This window comes from Brassica napus, chromosome A7, assembly GCF_020379485.1.
Source record: "Brassica napus cultivar Da-Ae chromosome A7, Da-Ae, whole genome shotgun sequence".
In the NCBI taxonomy this organism is placed as follows: Eukaryota; Viridiplantae; Streptophyta; class Magnoliopsida; order Brassicales; family Brassicaceae; genus Brassica; species Brassica napus.
In genome coordinates this window covers 2,564,263-2,577,487 of record NC_063440.1, presented here as the reverse complement: position 1 = coordinate 2,577,487, position 13,225 = coordinate 2,564,263, and the positions used below count along the sequence as shown (strand labels likewise).

The 13,225-nt window shown below is 30.7% G+C and overlaps 1 protein-coding gene and 1 pseudogene across 7 annotated transcripts; both read right to left on the bottom strand.

Moving 5' to 3' along the window:
* Positions 1 to 4,217: 4,217 nt before the first annotated feature.
* On the bottom strand, positions 4,218 to 6,399 carry LOC125575540 (annotated as a pseudogene).
* Positions 5,343 to 11,717, bottom strand: LOC106447217. 7 transcript variants are annotated; one of them, XR_007315148.1, is made up of 6 exons: positions 10,706 to 11,717; positions 10,257 to 10,340; positions 9,935 to 10,022; positions 8,745 to 8,819; positions 8,322 to 8,400; positions 8,016 to 8,221 (listed from the first exon to the last, which is right to left on the bottom strand). XR_007315148.1 is itself a non-coding variant. In XM_048737301.1 (5 exons), exons 1-4 carry the CDS (start codon positions 11,009 to 11,011, stop codon positions 8,774 to 8,776), a joined length of 564 nt encoding a protein of 187 aa, XP_048593258.1. In that variant the 5' UTR covers positions 11,012 to 11,716; the 3' UTR covers positions 5,343 to 6,459; positions 8,745 to 8,773. The 7 variants fall into 7 exon arrangements, 4 of the variants coding, with proteins under 4 accessions (XP_048593258.1, XP_048593261.1, XP_048593257.1 ...); XR_007315146.1 differs by having other exon boundaries at positions 9,935 to 10,062; positions 10,706 to 11,708; XM_048737301.1 differs by lacking the exons at positions 8,016 to 8,221; positions 8,322 to 8,400 and adding an exon at positions 5,343 to 6,459 and having other exon boundaries at positions 9,935 to 10,062; positions 10,706 to 11,716.
* Between the last annotated feature and the right edge of the window lie 1,508 nt (positions 11,718 to 13,225).

Genomic DNA, 13,225 nt, shown 5'->3' with positions numbered 1-13,225 from the left:
GGTACGGTACCCTATTCCTCCCACGGCCTTGCGGTTTGAATCGTGGTTTTTTGCAGAATCGACACTCTTCTAACTTGTCATCTTCCTTCCAGTAGATCATGCAGTTGTCGATGCAAACATCAATCATCTCCGAGGGTAACCCAAGACTATAAACCAATTTCTGAATCTCATAATAAGATTCAGCAGACACGTTGTCTTCTGGCAAATACTCTTTAAACAACTCCGCCCATGCATCCATGCAATTCTCAGGTAAATTATGATCCGTTTTAATATTCATCATCCTAGCTGCTAGAGACAATTTAGAGAGACCTTCTCTACAACCAGTGTAGATTGGTTGATTTGCAGCATCTAGCATTTCATAAAATCTTTTTGCATCCAAATTAGGTTCTTCTACATTTCCAGTTCCATCTGCTATTGTTGTAGTTGTTTCTAAAAATGCATCACTAATCATATCTTGAACCCTATCATGATCTACCATCTGCTCCTCTTGATGATAATTATATTCATTATGCACATGATTCGGTTCTTCATTATGATGAGCATCCTCAAAATTAGCATTACTACTACTAGCTTCATTTCCCCCATAACCCTCTCCATGTTGATACCAAATGTAATACTGTGGTGTAAATCCTCTGTTTACTAAATGATTCCATACAGTTTCACTACGTGCAAATTTCGAATTTTTGCATTTTGAACAGGGGCAGAACATCTTACCGCTTTCCTGCGTGATCGGTGTACAGCCCGCCTGGTGCATGAATGTCTCTAGCCCGTTCAGAAATGCATTCGTCACTCTCCCGTCGGAATCTTTGTGCAAATACATCCAACTTCGTAACTCGTAAATACTACCGCCACCGACCATTTTTTCTACTATTTTTTTTTAAATTTTTTTTTTTTCCGTTTGTGTCTTGTGAGGAAGAGAGTTGTGTGTTGTGAGGAAGAGAGTTGTGGGAAATGACATATATATAGAGAAATTTTCGAGTTGGGTAGTTGAAATATAACAACGATTTTACAAGGGAAAGTTTACATGGATTTTACATAGTTTTTTTACAACGACTTTACAACGAAACTCGATAAGTTTTTCACCTAAATATAACGGTAACATGATTCGTTGTAATATCGATGTAAAATTTCATTTTCGACGTACTTACGTCGTAATATTACATGGCGTTTACGACGAAATTTGGTTTCGTCGTAATTGCGTTGTTAACCCACCAATTACTATTTCTAAAACAACGATAAGGAACCTGTGTCGTTCGTCTGTCTGCCAATTCAGTGGAACGACAAGGAGAAAGTGGACGGAAGTGCAGCTGGTTTGTACTTGAGAGGAACCTTTGACGATGGTCGGAGGTTTCACTCAAGTATAAACCAACTTCACTTCCCTCCATTTTCTCCTTATCGCTCTACTGAATTGGCAGACAGACGAATGACTCATGTTCGTTATCGTTATCTTCGAAATAGTAATTGGTGGTTCGAGAAGAAGAGAGTTGTGTGTTGTGAGGAAGAGAGTTGTGTGTTGTGAGGAAGAGAGTTGTGGGAAATGACATATATATAGAGAAATATGGTAAGTTTTACATGGATTTTACATGGAAAATTTACAACGCGTTTACAACGAACTTAGGTAAGTTAAAGCACTTTCAATACACGTTTTCACCTTTATGTAACGGTAACATGATTCGTTGTAATGTCGATGTAACGTTTACAACTATTTTGCATTCCACGTACTTTCGTCGTAAACTTACATTAACTTTACGACGAATACATTTCGTCGTAAATTACCATCGAGTTTACGACGAAATCATGTCGCGTCGTAATTGCGTTGTAAAGCTTATGTAAATTTACGAGGAAATAATTTCCTCGTAAAATACCGTTGTTACTGCTACGTTTTCTTGTAGTGGTTGCATTAATAAGCATAACTTGTAATATTTTAAAAATTCATACACAAATTTTTTACACTATTACACACTTACTCATAATTTTTTTTGATTTTTCATATTAAGAATGGTTGGTTACTCATATTTTAGTATAAAAGATTGTATCAATCTTCTCATCACAATTTTTTGGTTGCAGTTAAAATAAAATAAAAACATCTTGTTAAATTAGATTTTGTTTATTTTTATCTTAGGATAAAAAATATATAATTTATAAAATTATGCATAATTTGATATATATTGTTTCCGATAAAATTAAAAGAAACTAAAGTTTTGATTAATTTTGTTATAAAAGTTTTAATCATTCAATCAAAAATATATTGATAAATAAGAAATATTATTTATTTTTGTTGCAGCCTCACTGTTTTAAATATTTATTTCGTTTTATAATAATAATAAGATATAATCATTTTTGAAAATAAGATATTAAATAATAATTTATTTTAAAAAAATATTTTCTTATTGATTATTAGATCAAAAAAATTGGTTAGATCAAAAAATATTTATAATAAAATATTATTATCTTTTAGAAAAAAAATATCTGAATTATTCCTTTTTAATTTTGTGTTTTGTAAAGTTATGTTTATATATATTAATAAGTATATATTTTTAAAATATTATTCTATACATTTGAATTTCAAAGTTCAGAAACTCAAACTGAATCTTAAAGCCATGGCCTGGAGAGTGGATCCGCCTAAGGATGGGCAAGAAACTCTAAATCGAGTCCAACCAAACCGAAAATAGTTATTTGGTTTTGGTTATGGTTATGGTTATGATTTAACCTAAAACTCCATATGGTTATCATTTTATTAAGTTTTTGGTTTAGGTTTGGTCTCGTTAAAAACCGTAAAATTGATTTTTTTTTTTGTTTTATATAAAATCTACTATAATTTAATATTTCTTTGGTTAAACCGAAGCTATATATTGATTCACAATTCAATTATTTATGGATAAATATTTAGTGTTTAAGTGTTTTTAAATACTTTGTTTATGTTTGTGTTACAATACTATTTCTTTATTTGTTTGTGATAAGTTTATTGTAAGTTATATATGAAGTGAATGAATTTTATATGTGTTATGATATCATTTAATACTTTGTATGAAACTTATTTTGCTCATTTTTATTTTTATACTTAAATAAAATTTTGTTTCTTTTTCCACTAGATATGTTAATGATATGTAGTAGAGTTACTTTTTATGAAAATTATTGAATAAACTGAAAAAAAGAAACCAAAATCGAACCAAATTCCAAAGGTTTCGATATGGTCTGATTTTTGTAAAAACTGATAAACCGTAAATCAAATAAAACCAAACCGTACCAAACCGAACTACATCATCGTATGGTCTCTTCGATAAATATGCTCTCTGCAGCAAACAACCACAACGAACGATTTTGCTTGCAGTATTGTGGAACCTTAGATAAACATTGCATCCTATATAACTAGGAGATAACCCACCCTACGGGCGGGTATGTAAACAAATAAATAGTATAGAAACATCTTAAATTTTAAATTTTAATGTGTATTTACGAATAGAAGTATATTTTTGTAACATTAAATTTTACTATTTGTTAACATAATAATTAACCATTAAAAATTCATAACACATTTTTTTTTACATTCTTAAATATTCTCCTATGAGAGTAAATAGATTTTTTTTTTAAATAAAAGATGTTGAAAACTCTTTTGGAGTTCGTCAATAATGGTTTGTTATTGTGAATGGACGTGTTCTTAAGATATATATATATATAATTCATAATATAATGTTTACATATAAAATTTTACACAGCATAGTAACTAAAGGTGAGTGTGATTGTGATGCACTCATTGTAGATGAAAGATAATTTTTACCTCTGAAAGTTGAAACTACGGAAGACAAAAAAACATAATTTCAAAAATGTATGAACTAATTTAAACGAAACAAAGCTAAATAAACTCATTTTTCTCTTAAATTGTGTTTTTATGATGTTTACATAAAATTTAACTATTTTGTAGCCTTGTAAATTCATTATTATTATACATGTTATAAAATAAATTCATAAGTTTAGTAAAAAAAAATTTATATTACCCGAATAGATTTTTATAATTTTATAAAAATGTTAATTGAATAAATAAGAAGTTTTTATCAATATATTAATAGATAAGAAATTAAATAATGAATATAATTAGAATGAATTAAAGAAAAACTCAAACTTAGGGGGTGGTATTCAATCAAGGAATTTGAAAGAATTCATAAGGAAAAGCTTTTGCAGTATTTTTAAAGATTTGATGAGATTTTAATGCATTTATCTAATTCTTATGCTTACTTCAATTATGGATTTTAAAAGAATATACATAAATTTGAGAGAATACTAATTCCTCTAAATTCTATAAATTTTTGAATCCTTGTGTATTTAAAAAGGTAACAAAATTTATTTTATTCTTAAAACTGAAAGAAAATAGTAATTAGTACTACATAGTTTATGGATTGTAGCAAATTTATTAAAATCATAATACTAATAAATAAAATATATGGATCATCTAAACCATAACATCTCTCCACATATCTTCTAAGTTCTGCCATAGTTTTTTTCCAAGTATTTGCATTTTTTATCTTGCTCTTGTGTTCGTAAAGGCTCTTAACAACGATGTGTGAAAGCACACAATCGAAAGTCTCAGAAGGCATCTTGATTTGGTTAACAGACACTGGGTTTCTTCAGCAACAAGGCAACATTGACTTTATATTTGTTAATTGTTGTTCTTTATATATGCCGGTAACTCGTTAATTATCATCCACAAAGGTCTCTTCATTCTTCACGTACTTCTGGAAAAATGAGAAGTAGAGAAATGCTACTGTTTGTGTTTTCTTACGATTCATTACAAATCTCTGCATAAGAGCAAAGAATTGACCCTTTACATTTATACATGACATTTTCCATTAAATTCTTATCAAATACCATTACTACAAAATCTATCAAATATTGAATAACAACAGAATTTAAAGTAATTAAAAGAATGATTCCAAATGCTTAATCCAATAACAAAAGAATTTAAAAGAATTGATGAAATCCATAATTGAATAACAGTGGAATTTAATGGAAACTATAATTCCTTCTGATTCTATCAAATTTCTAAATCCAATACCCCCACCTTAATTTAGTGTAACATCTCTTTGGGGAAAAAGAAGGAAACCATTGAGAATCATTTTGTTTTAAATGCTTCGATAGCAAACTTGTTTCAAACTCTATAATCAAAGTTTTTTCAAAAAAAAAACTCTATAATCAAAGTTCTGAGCATTTTGGAAAAACTTCTTAACCAGAAAGCGACATTCTTTTTTTATTCTGAGCACTCTTCAAGTCTTTTTTTGGCTGGCTAAACCACCTGATTAACATGGATTGGATCTTAGAATGTATGATTAATATGTGAACACAAATGGTTAATGATGACACAAATTAGATTCCAAGCTTACTTACAAAATCTTGCGTTTAATGAAAAATAGCAAATCTTCCAAGATTTATATGTAACTGCAGTTTGGATTTTTCCCATTTATGGCACAACAAACTCCCATTCTGCAATACAAAACCTAACTTTCTGATATAGAGCCATGTACAAAAAGACTTGGCTGTTTTCTTGGAACACAAAACTGAACTCAAAACAGTCAAATATTTTTATGAGCTTTCTTAGTAGTTTGCTGACCTAGAAAGCGCAGCAGGATTAGCTTTTGCAACTCCAGTTGAAAGTTTTCCTTCGGAAAGACTGTTTTTTTCTTTGTTTGATAACCTGAAAGCACTGAAAGTCTGCATTTTCATCCTTCTTGATCCCTAGATGGTGATGTGGGTTTTGGCATCCAGGCTAAGCTGTTCTACGTTCCCGGAGAAACTCATGAAGAGCTCCAGTATGCTGGGGGAAAGTAAAACGATACAACCATTGATGAAACACCGTTCCAAGCGTACAGCCTGGTGGTGGTTTTGGAAAATCGTGGAACTATTGGTAACTGTGATTGTTCCGGCCTCCTCATTTGACATTAAAGAAACCGTAATCTGCAATTCTTTATAGGATTCTTGCAACCTGGTTTGTGTCTCTAGCATTGATTTGAAGAAAGATTCAACCCTGATGCCATTGATTCGCAGAGGACTGAATCAGAGCCAAAATGTGGAGGAGATTGGTGCCGTAAGGATGTTGAAGATCGGTTTCTGCAGATGTTATACTTACATTACAGTTATTATGAGAAGCCAGATTCTTGTTCTTGTGTCTCCCTGCACCGACCAGAACGTACCTCATCTTTCCACCAGCTGTCCAATACCTCTGACATTTCTTGCATACCAGTTGTAGTAGCAGAGCTTGGTCCCCATACTGTTGAATCGCAGGCAATGCATAATTTTCTCCGGTTCCTTTAGCTTCGCCTCTTGAGAGCAAGTACCATTCTATAACGACTCTTCATCCGTGTTTGCAGTTTTAGGCGTTTCCGTTTTCTTAGTTATACTTGATGTCATATACTCTTTACAGATTCATCCCTCAATGACTCTTCCCCCACTTTCTCTATCTTTTTCTTCCTGGGATAACATAAAGTTGATTACAATAATCAAATCACTATGCTAACAATATTGTTCATGCCAAACAAACAGCAGAGAATAAAACAGACTGTTTATCTGGAAAAATCAGCACTCTCAACTCATAATCAAAGTGAAATTAAATGTATCGATTTTTCTAGGTATCAGATCACAAATTCTGGAAATTTTCAGAACCAATAAATGCTAATCACGATTTTAAAGCTTCTAAAATCAACAGAAGCAGAGAATCTATGATTTCGGTAATTAGTAAAACAGTGCGACCCTAAATGTTATTCAGCGTATCAAAATATCGAATGACTCATCTAATGTTTACAGTTTTCAAAATGAAAAGAGGTGAAAACCTTGTTCCAGATAAAACATTTCAAAATCATACCTAACGTATGATTGAGAGAATTTGGGTATCGGGAGAAACAATAAGATTTGGCGAGGGGTCCGTACATAATGAATAGTTTCTAGTATTTTTAGGATTTCTAAAAATGATGTTTACGTGAAAGCTAACGCTATAGAGCCACCGCCTTGTGAAGAGGGAAGATGAATTGAATGAGGAATCTTGTTTGGATTGGGTCAAAGGAGTTAAGACGGTAGTTAATGACGATGAATCAATGCATTCCATACGGTTTGTACGAGATGAATCTAAGACGAAACGGTTTCGATTCATAGATTCACCATGAAGAACCCTCTCGAGGACACCATTGTTGCTTGAGTTAGACAGAGATCGCAGAACGATGAACCCTAGATGTCGACATCCCCATTCTTGAAGAAGATGAATGCAAGAGGCGTACGTTGTTTTTTTAACAGCACAAGAAAATAAGAAAGAAGCCCATAAATAAAACCCTAAACCCCACTTTCAAGCAAAACGAAAGCAAAGGAAACTCTAGGTTATTATTTTTTGTGGTTTATGTTTTAGGTTTGCATTTTTGAAAAATGTGTAAGATACACTTCAAAAAAAAGATCATATTATATCACATAAATAGTATCAAAAAAATAAATAATATCAATTAAAAACACTTATTAATAAATGATACAAAATATTTGTTTGTATCAGAAAAACTTTGAGTATGTAAATATGATTCATATTATTCAGAGTCGGAATGGTCGGACGGATTTGCTAGCGAGAGAAGCAAGAACCAAAGATTATATTTACTCTAATATAGATCAGATCCAGACAGACGGAAGTGCTCTTCGGAGAATCGGCTCACCAAAAAAAAATACACCAAATAATATAATAAAAATTAATTTTCTAATTTAATTAGTATATATACGGCAAATTAGTTTTATAATTTAATTAGTATATATACAGTATATTTTTTAAAAGAAATTATAAACTAATAAAATATTATAATATTTATTGATATACTTTTGCCTTCATCATGGATCTATAAATATACTTGTGAATAGTCTTTTTTAGAGACTGTATTCTTCGTGTTGTTATTGCTTACATTTTGTTTGTGTTAAAACAGCCTTTTTCATGTTCAGTTATCACCCACTATGATAATCTTTGGTTCCTGACCGACTCGAGCAAAATAACTAATACGACATTATCCATAACATGTTCGTATATTTTGCTATAAATATTCATTAAGATGGTTTAATACATAAATGCTTAGATTCAATTCGATTGCAAGGGATTAAGGAAGATACAGTACAAAGAATCTGTACAATGATTATATATATATATATATATCTTTAATGTGGTAATTTGCATAGTTTCCTCGACTCTACTTGGGTGAATAAGATGTCATGTCTGCAACAAAAGTAAAACATATATATGAAACTTAGCTTTAACTGCTAGAGAACGGGATCAGAGAATTAAAAGAAATTGAGAAGCGAGTCTCTCCTAGTACCAAGGATGAATTTGCTTTGAGTTTTAGATGCTTTTCTGAGTTGCAGCATGTGAGTTATCAATGTTAAAGCTGATATCATCTGCCAAACAGACATTATAAAGTTTCTTAGACTAAGGTAGTAAAAGAGACATGGAAATTTATGATATACGTCTGTTAAGGTATATATATGAGTATAATTCAAAGTTAAATAGCATGTCGCTGTAGATATGAGGTAACACAACATGTCCAAACAGAGAAGATGGATTTAAAATGAGGTTTCATGACCATAACCAACTTTAGAAACTCTGTTAACCTAATTTTAAGATTGTATCTCACTGAGGCACAAAAGAAAACTGCATGCTTGACTGACACACATCTGGGTAGTGATTATGCTGAAAATAGCAACATAATAGGCTATATCATACAGTCAAATAATAATCTCACCTTTTTTATTGTAGGAGAAGAACTTGCTCCTATGAGGTCCTTAAAGATTCAATATCCAGTTCCTGTGCATTATAACTGCATGGAGTGGATAACAATGAAGCATGTGTAAGTACAATTCAAATTCCACAGACTATTAGTAACCATCCTAAGTAGGGCTGTTCAATATGGTAAAACCGAACCGTACCGAACCGAACCGAATCGAAATAGACAATATGGTTTGGTTTTGGTATATACCATATAAACCGAATGGATATAATTTTATAAAAACCGTAGGATTTGGATATGGTTTGGTATATAACCGATTAAACCGAACAAAACCGATTAAAAGTAGAAATATATAAATATGTATCTATTTTATAACGATACATGAAATTCTATTTGTTACATAAGTTAAATTTGTGTTAATAACTATTACCATAATTTTATAGTAATAAATAACCTTCATTTGTAAAACACTTGAACTATAATTAAATAACAATACATCGCAATTCATACATCTTATTTTCTAAGTTAAATTTAGTCTTCACTAAATTAATATGAAGATTATAAATTTGATGGACAATAATTAATGGAAAATTTTCACAACTTTTTTCTTATCTGTAAACAAACAGAGTTTCGTGTTCAATTGAAAAAACATGACTTTAATGAACACTAAATATGGAAGAGCGGAAAAACTTTTCTTTCATGTTTTTGTTTTGTTTCATATTTTTATTTTCAAAATTTCAAGCTTTAATTTTAGTTATAGATTTGATTATTTTATTTAATGGTAGAAGCATTTTTACTTTTTTGTTCATTTATTTGAACATGTAATATATTTTTAATAAATGACTGTGTTGACAATATGACTATAAAATTCATATAATATGATTTCAAACTAAATAATTATGTTTTTTGGTATAAAACCGAATAAACCAAAAACCGACGGTATATAAACCGAACCGAACCGAACCGAAGTAAATATGGATTTAGAATGGTAGTTATATTTTACTAACCGAAATACCGAAAACCGAAAAAAACTGAACCTAAACCGAACCGATATCCGGATTGAACACCCCTAATCCTAAGTTAAAGTTTTCTAAACATTCAAAAAGTTTATATAATACATTAATCAAGCTCCTATTGTAGGCGAGTATAAAATCCAGGAAACTTTTATTTCCTCCTTTAATAAACAACATGATTCATTTGATTACCTGGTAGGTATATCTTTAGTGACCACATGAGTATATCTAATTTCTCTTTCAGCTGCAAGTCTCTGAGCTTTCTGAAACTCTTTGAGAACTGATTGGAAATCTTTGGCCAGTTTAGCATTCACAATGTTCTTAATTGGCCAAAATGAATAATGTTAATAGATAAGCATGTCACACACATCATCTATCAGGCATCCAATTCTCTTTTGTAAGATTGGTGGAAAAACTTAAGCAAGATCTAATGGTATCACCAAAAAAGTTGATTTCAATAGTAATTATCCTCTTTCACATGAAAAAACAAACAAAAATGTAAGCAGTTTCTTACAGTAGCTGCTCCATGGAAGTCGGCTTCGCTATCTTCTTTAAGTTTAGCTGCACCAGTTCTGATATCTGTAACCTTTTCTTTTTCCTGCAACCAATTATAATTTCCAGAGCCAATAGACGAATTTATAATAAAAAAAAAATCTCAATAAACAAAACCAAAATTGTCAGACATTAACAATGAATCTAATTCTTTTTCTACCATATTTAAGCAATATATAACCAATAAAGTCCCCAACATCTTAACAATCACGCCATATTAGGAACCAAAAAATCCCAATTGAAGCAAAAGGCCTAATTAACTCGGAGAGGAGGGGAAAAGAAACGGAACTAACAGTTTATCTCACACATGAGAAAGTCCCCCAAACAATAAATATCACTTGTTTTATAATCTTTGATAAAGTCATAACCTGGACGGAATAAGGAGATGGTTCTCAGAGTCGGAGAGCTTACCTTTTTATAGTCGCAGTTCCACCGCCTTGCTTGAGTGAAGCTCGCATTGAAAGTAGATCGGAGGTGGGTGATGGATTTAAGAAGGACATTAATAAGATGAATCTGTAACTGAAAGTTTTTCGGAGTGTTAAGAAGAATATGAAACACCGCTCTCGAAACCATAGTTTGTGAGTAGATCTCGTATTGGAGGAGACGACACAACCCTAAACTCTTAAACGACGCGTTTCGAAACACATGAATTTCCTCTTCATCGGCCTGGTTGTAGTAAGCAGGACATAAATCCCGACAACAAATATAAGCCCACATATATCACGCACCAACTTAAATGAAACTCAGAGTTTTGCTGTCTTGTGGACACGTGTCGTCACTACAGCAAAAACCTAAAAATTGCAGAGTATGTGAAGAAAGATAAAAAATGAGAAATGGGATGAGAGAAAATGGATTGAGAAGATTGAGAAGATAGTAGAAATGAGAAACCCTAAAAATTAAAGCAATTATAGTTACTAACTTCGTTTTTGAGGTCTGGAAAAAAAGAAAATTTTGGGAGGAAAAATTCTGAAATTTGGGCGGGAAATTTTTTTACAGCATTTTTGGGGTCGAAGTTTACCAAGTTTGTAGTTTTACAAAAAGCTTCAAAGTTTTAATTTTCTATTTTTTACATTTTTTTAGTTTTACTGTACTCAAAAGATTTATATTATAGTTATACCATTTATATTTAGTCTCCTACAATCATTTCCCATCAAATCATGTTGTAATATAATTAGTTTCGTGGCGTATACAGGTTTTGTAATGTCGCCAGGTCAATACTAAGAAAAAAGCATAAAAGAACATTGTATTTCTTCTATTATGAATAGTATACAACTATGTGATGAAAATTTTGAATATAATTATTTTGAATTTAAATCAGAAAATACTAACAAATAATAAACATAATGCTTGTAAACAACCAAACAAGTTTAGAATTTTGTATCTTCAATTTTTTTGTATTTTATCAGTTTTACTAAGTTTTATTTAGTTTTTTTATCGTCTTGAAGAATCATATTGAATAATAGATGCAACTAATCCTGGTGTGCATTTCCTTATGGTTCCTGAATTTAAACTTTTTCAAAAGCAAATATGCATTTTATGTATACTTTAATCAAAATAAATCAGAATTCTTAATATTCGGAGTTCAGAGTTCAAAATAATAAATTCAAAACAGATATAGTGTGATGCTTAATCAACTAAATTTTTCACATGTCTCCACGTTATCCAAATCAATACCTACATTATCTCTATCTCTAATAACAACATCTTCCACTGGCTCAGTCACCTTAAGATATCATTATGCTTTTTCAATGGCCTCTTAGGTTTTACTACCAATAAAATATAACTCAAATTTTACCTCTTTGTACTAGCATACAAACTACCTTCATCCATTCATGACCATCTCCGGCTTTATAATAGTATTTTTAATAATCAAAGTGTATGTTTGTGAAAGAACTCGTAGTCTCATGTAAAAATCAAAATGATTAACATCAAGTTAGATGAACTTTCACGACTTAACCATAAAATTTTACCAAGTTAGATTTACCAATATAGTTATATCAAGTTATACAATTTAGTTAGTACCATTTTATCTAGTTACACAGTTTCACTTAGTTGTACATTATAGTTTTACCAAGTTGTACGGTTATAGTTATACATAATTATACATAGTTATACCATTTTGTTCAAGTTTTACTACGTTTTTTAGTTTTTTAAATCAAAATAATAATCTGATACGATTTTTTTTTATAATTATACCAGTGTTTTTGATTATCCAAATAGATCGAGACTCATTGTTCTCAATTAGTTAATTATGAACACGAATTTGAAATTAAAGTTTCTAATTCTTCACGAATGAATTAATGGAGAAGATGAATGTCAAATTGAATGGAGTTTGAACAAAATCTGGGTTTGGATCTACAATGGAGAGAGAAAGGAAGAAGATAGAGTAGGAGCAAGAATGATTTTGATTGGTTTAGCCGAAAAGGATAATTTAGACATTAACCATGTTTTTGAAGAGTATGAGATAAATGAAGAGTATGTGAGAATTCGTAAGAGTATGCCAGAATATTTTTTGCCTCATTAAGAGCATCTGAGATTATGACTCATATTGGTCCTAATATCAGTTTAAGGCAATTCTTTCAAATATCACTTTTTAAGCTTTTGTCACAAAAAATCGACCTAAAAAAAAGAAAATGACCAAAATAGTTCCTTTTAATTTTGAAATTTTAATATTTATTTTTTATTTTTTAAAATTTGAAACTCTATCCCTAAAAACTCCACCCCTTAATTCTAAACCCTAAGTCTCGATTAGTTAACCCTAGGATAAAAACACATTTTTACTTTTTAATAAAACTTATTTTGGTCATTTTCTTCATTGAGGGCTATTTTTGTGACAAAAACTTAAAAAAAGCTATCATAAGGAATTTCTCCTCAAAATTTATGTATTAGATGTTTGATTTGCTAAATAGTTTTGGTAGTTTTTTTAGTTGT

Excerpts from the sequence above, each read along its gene's own strand:
- LOC106447217 (XM_048737301.1), bottom strand. The coding sequence starts at position 11,011 with ATGTGGGCTTATATTTGTTGTCGGGATTTATGTCCTGCTTACTACAAC. Across the intron at positions 10,063-10,256 it reads ACTTCCATGGAGCAGCTACT|AACATTGTGAATGCTAAACT; the intron begins GTAAGAAACTGC and ends TGGCCAATTAAG. Across the intron at positions 8,820-9,934 it reads ACTAAAGATATACCTACCAG|TTATAATGCACAGGAACTGG; the intron begins GTAATCAAATGA and ends CACTCCATGCAG.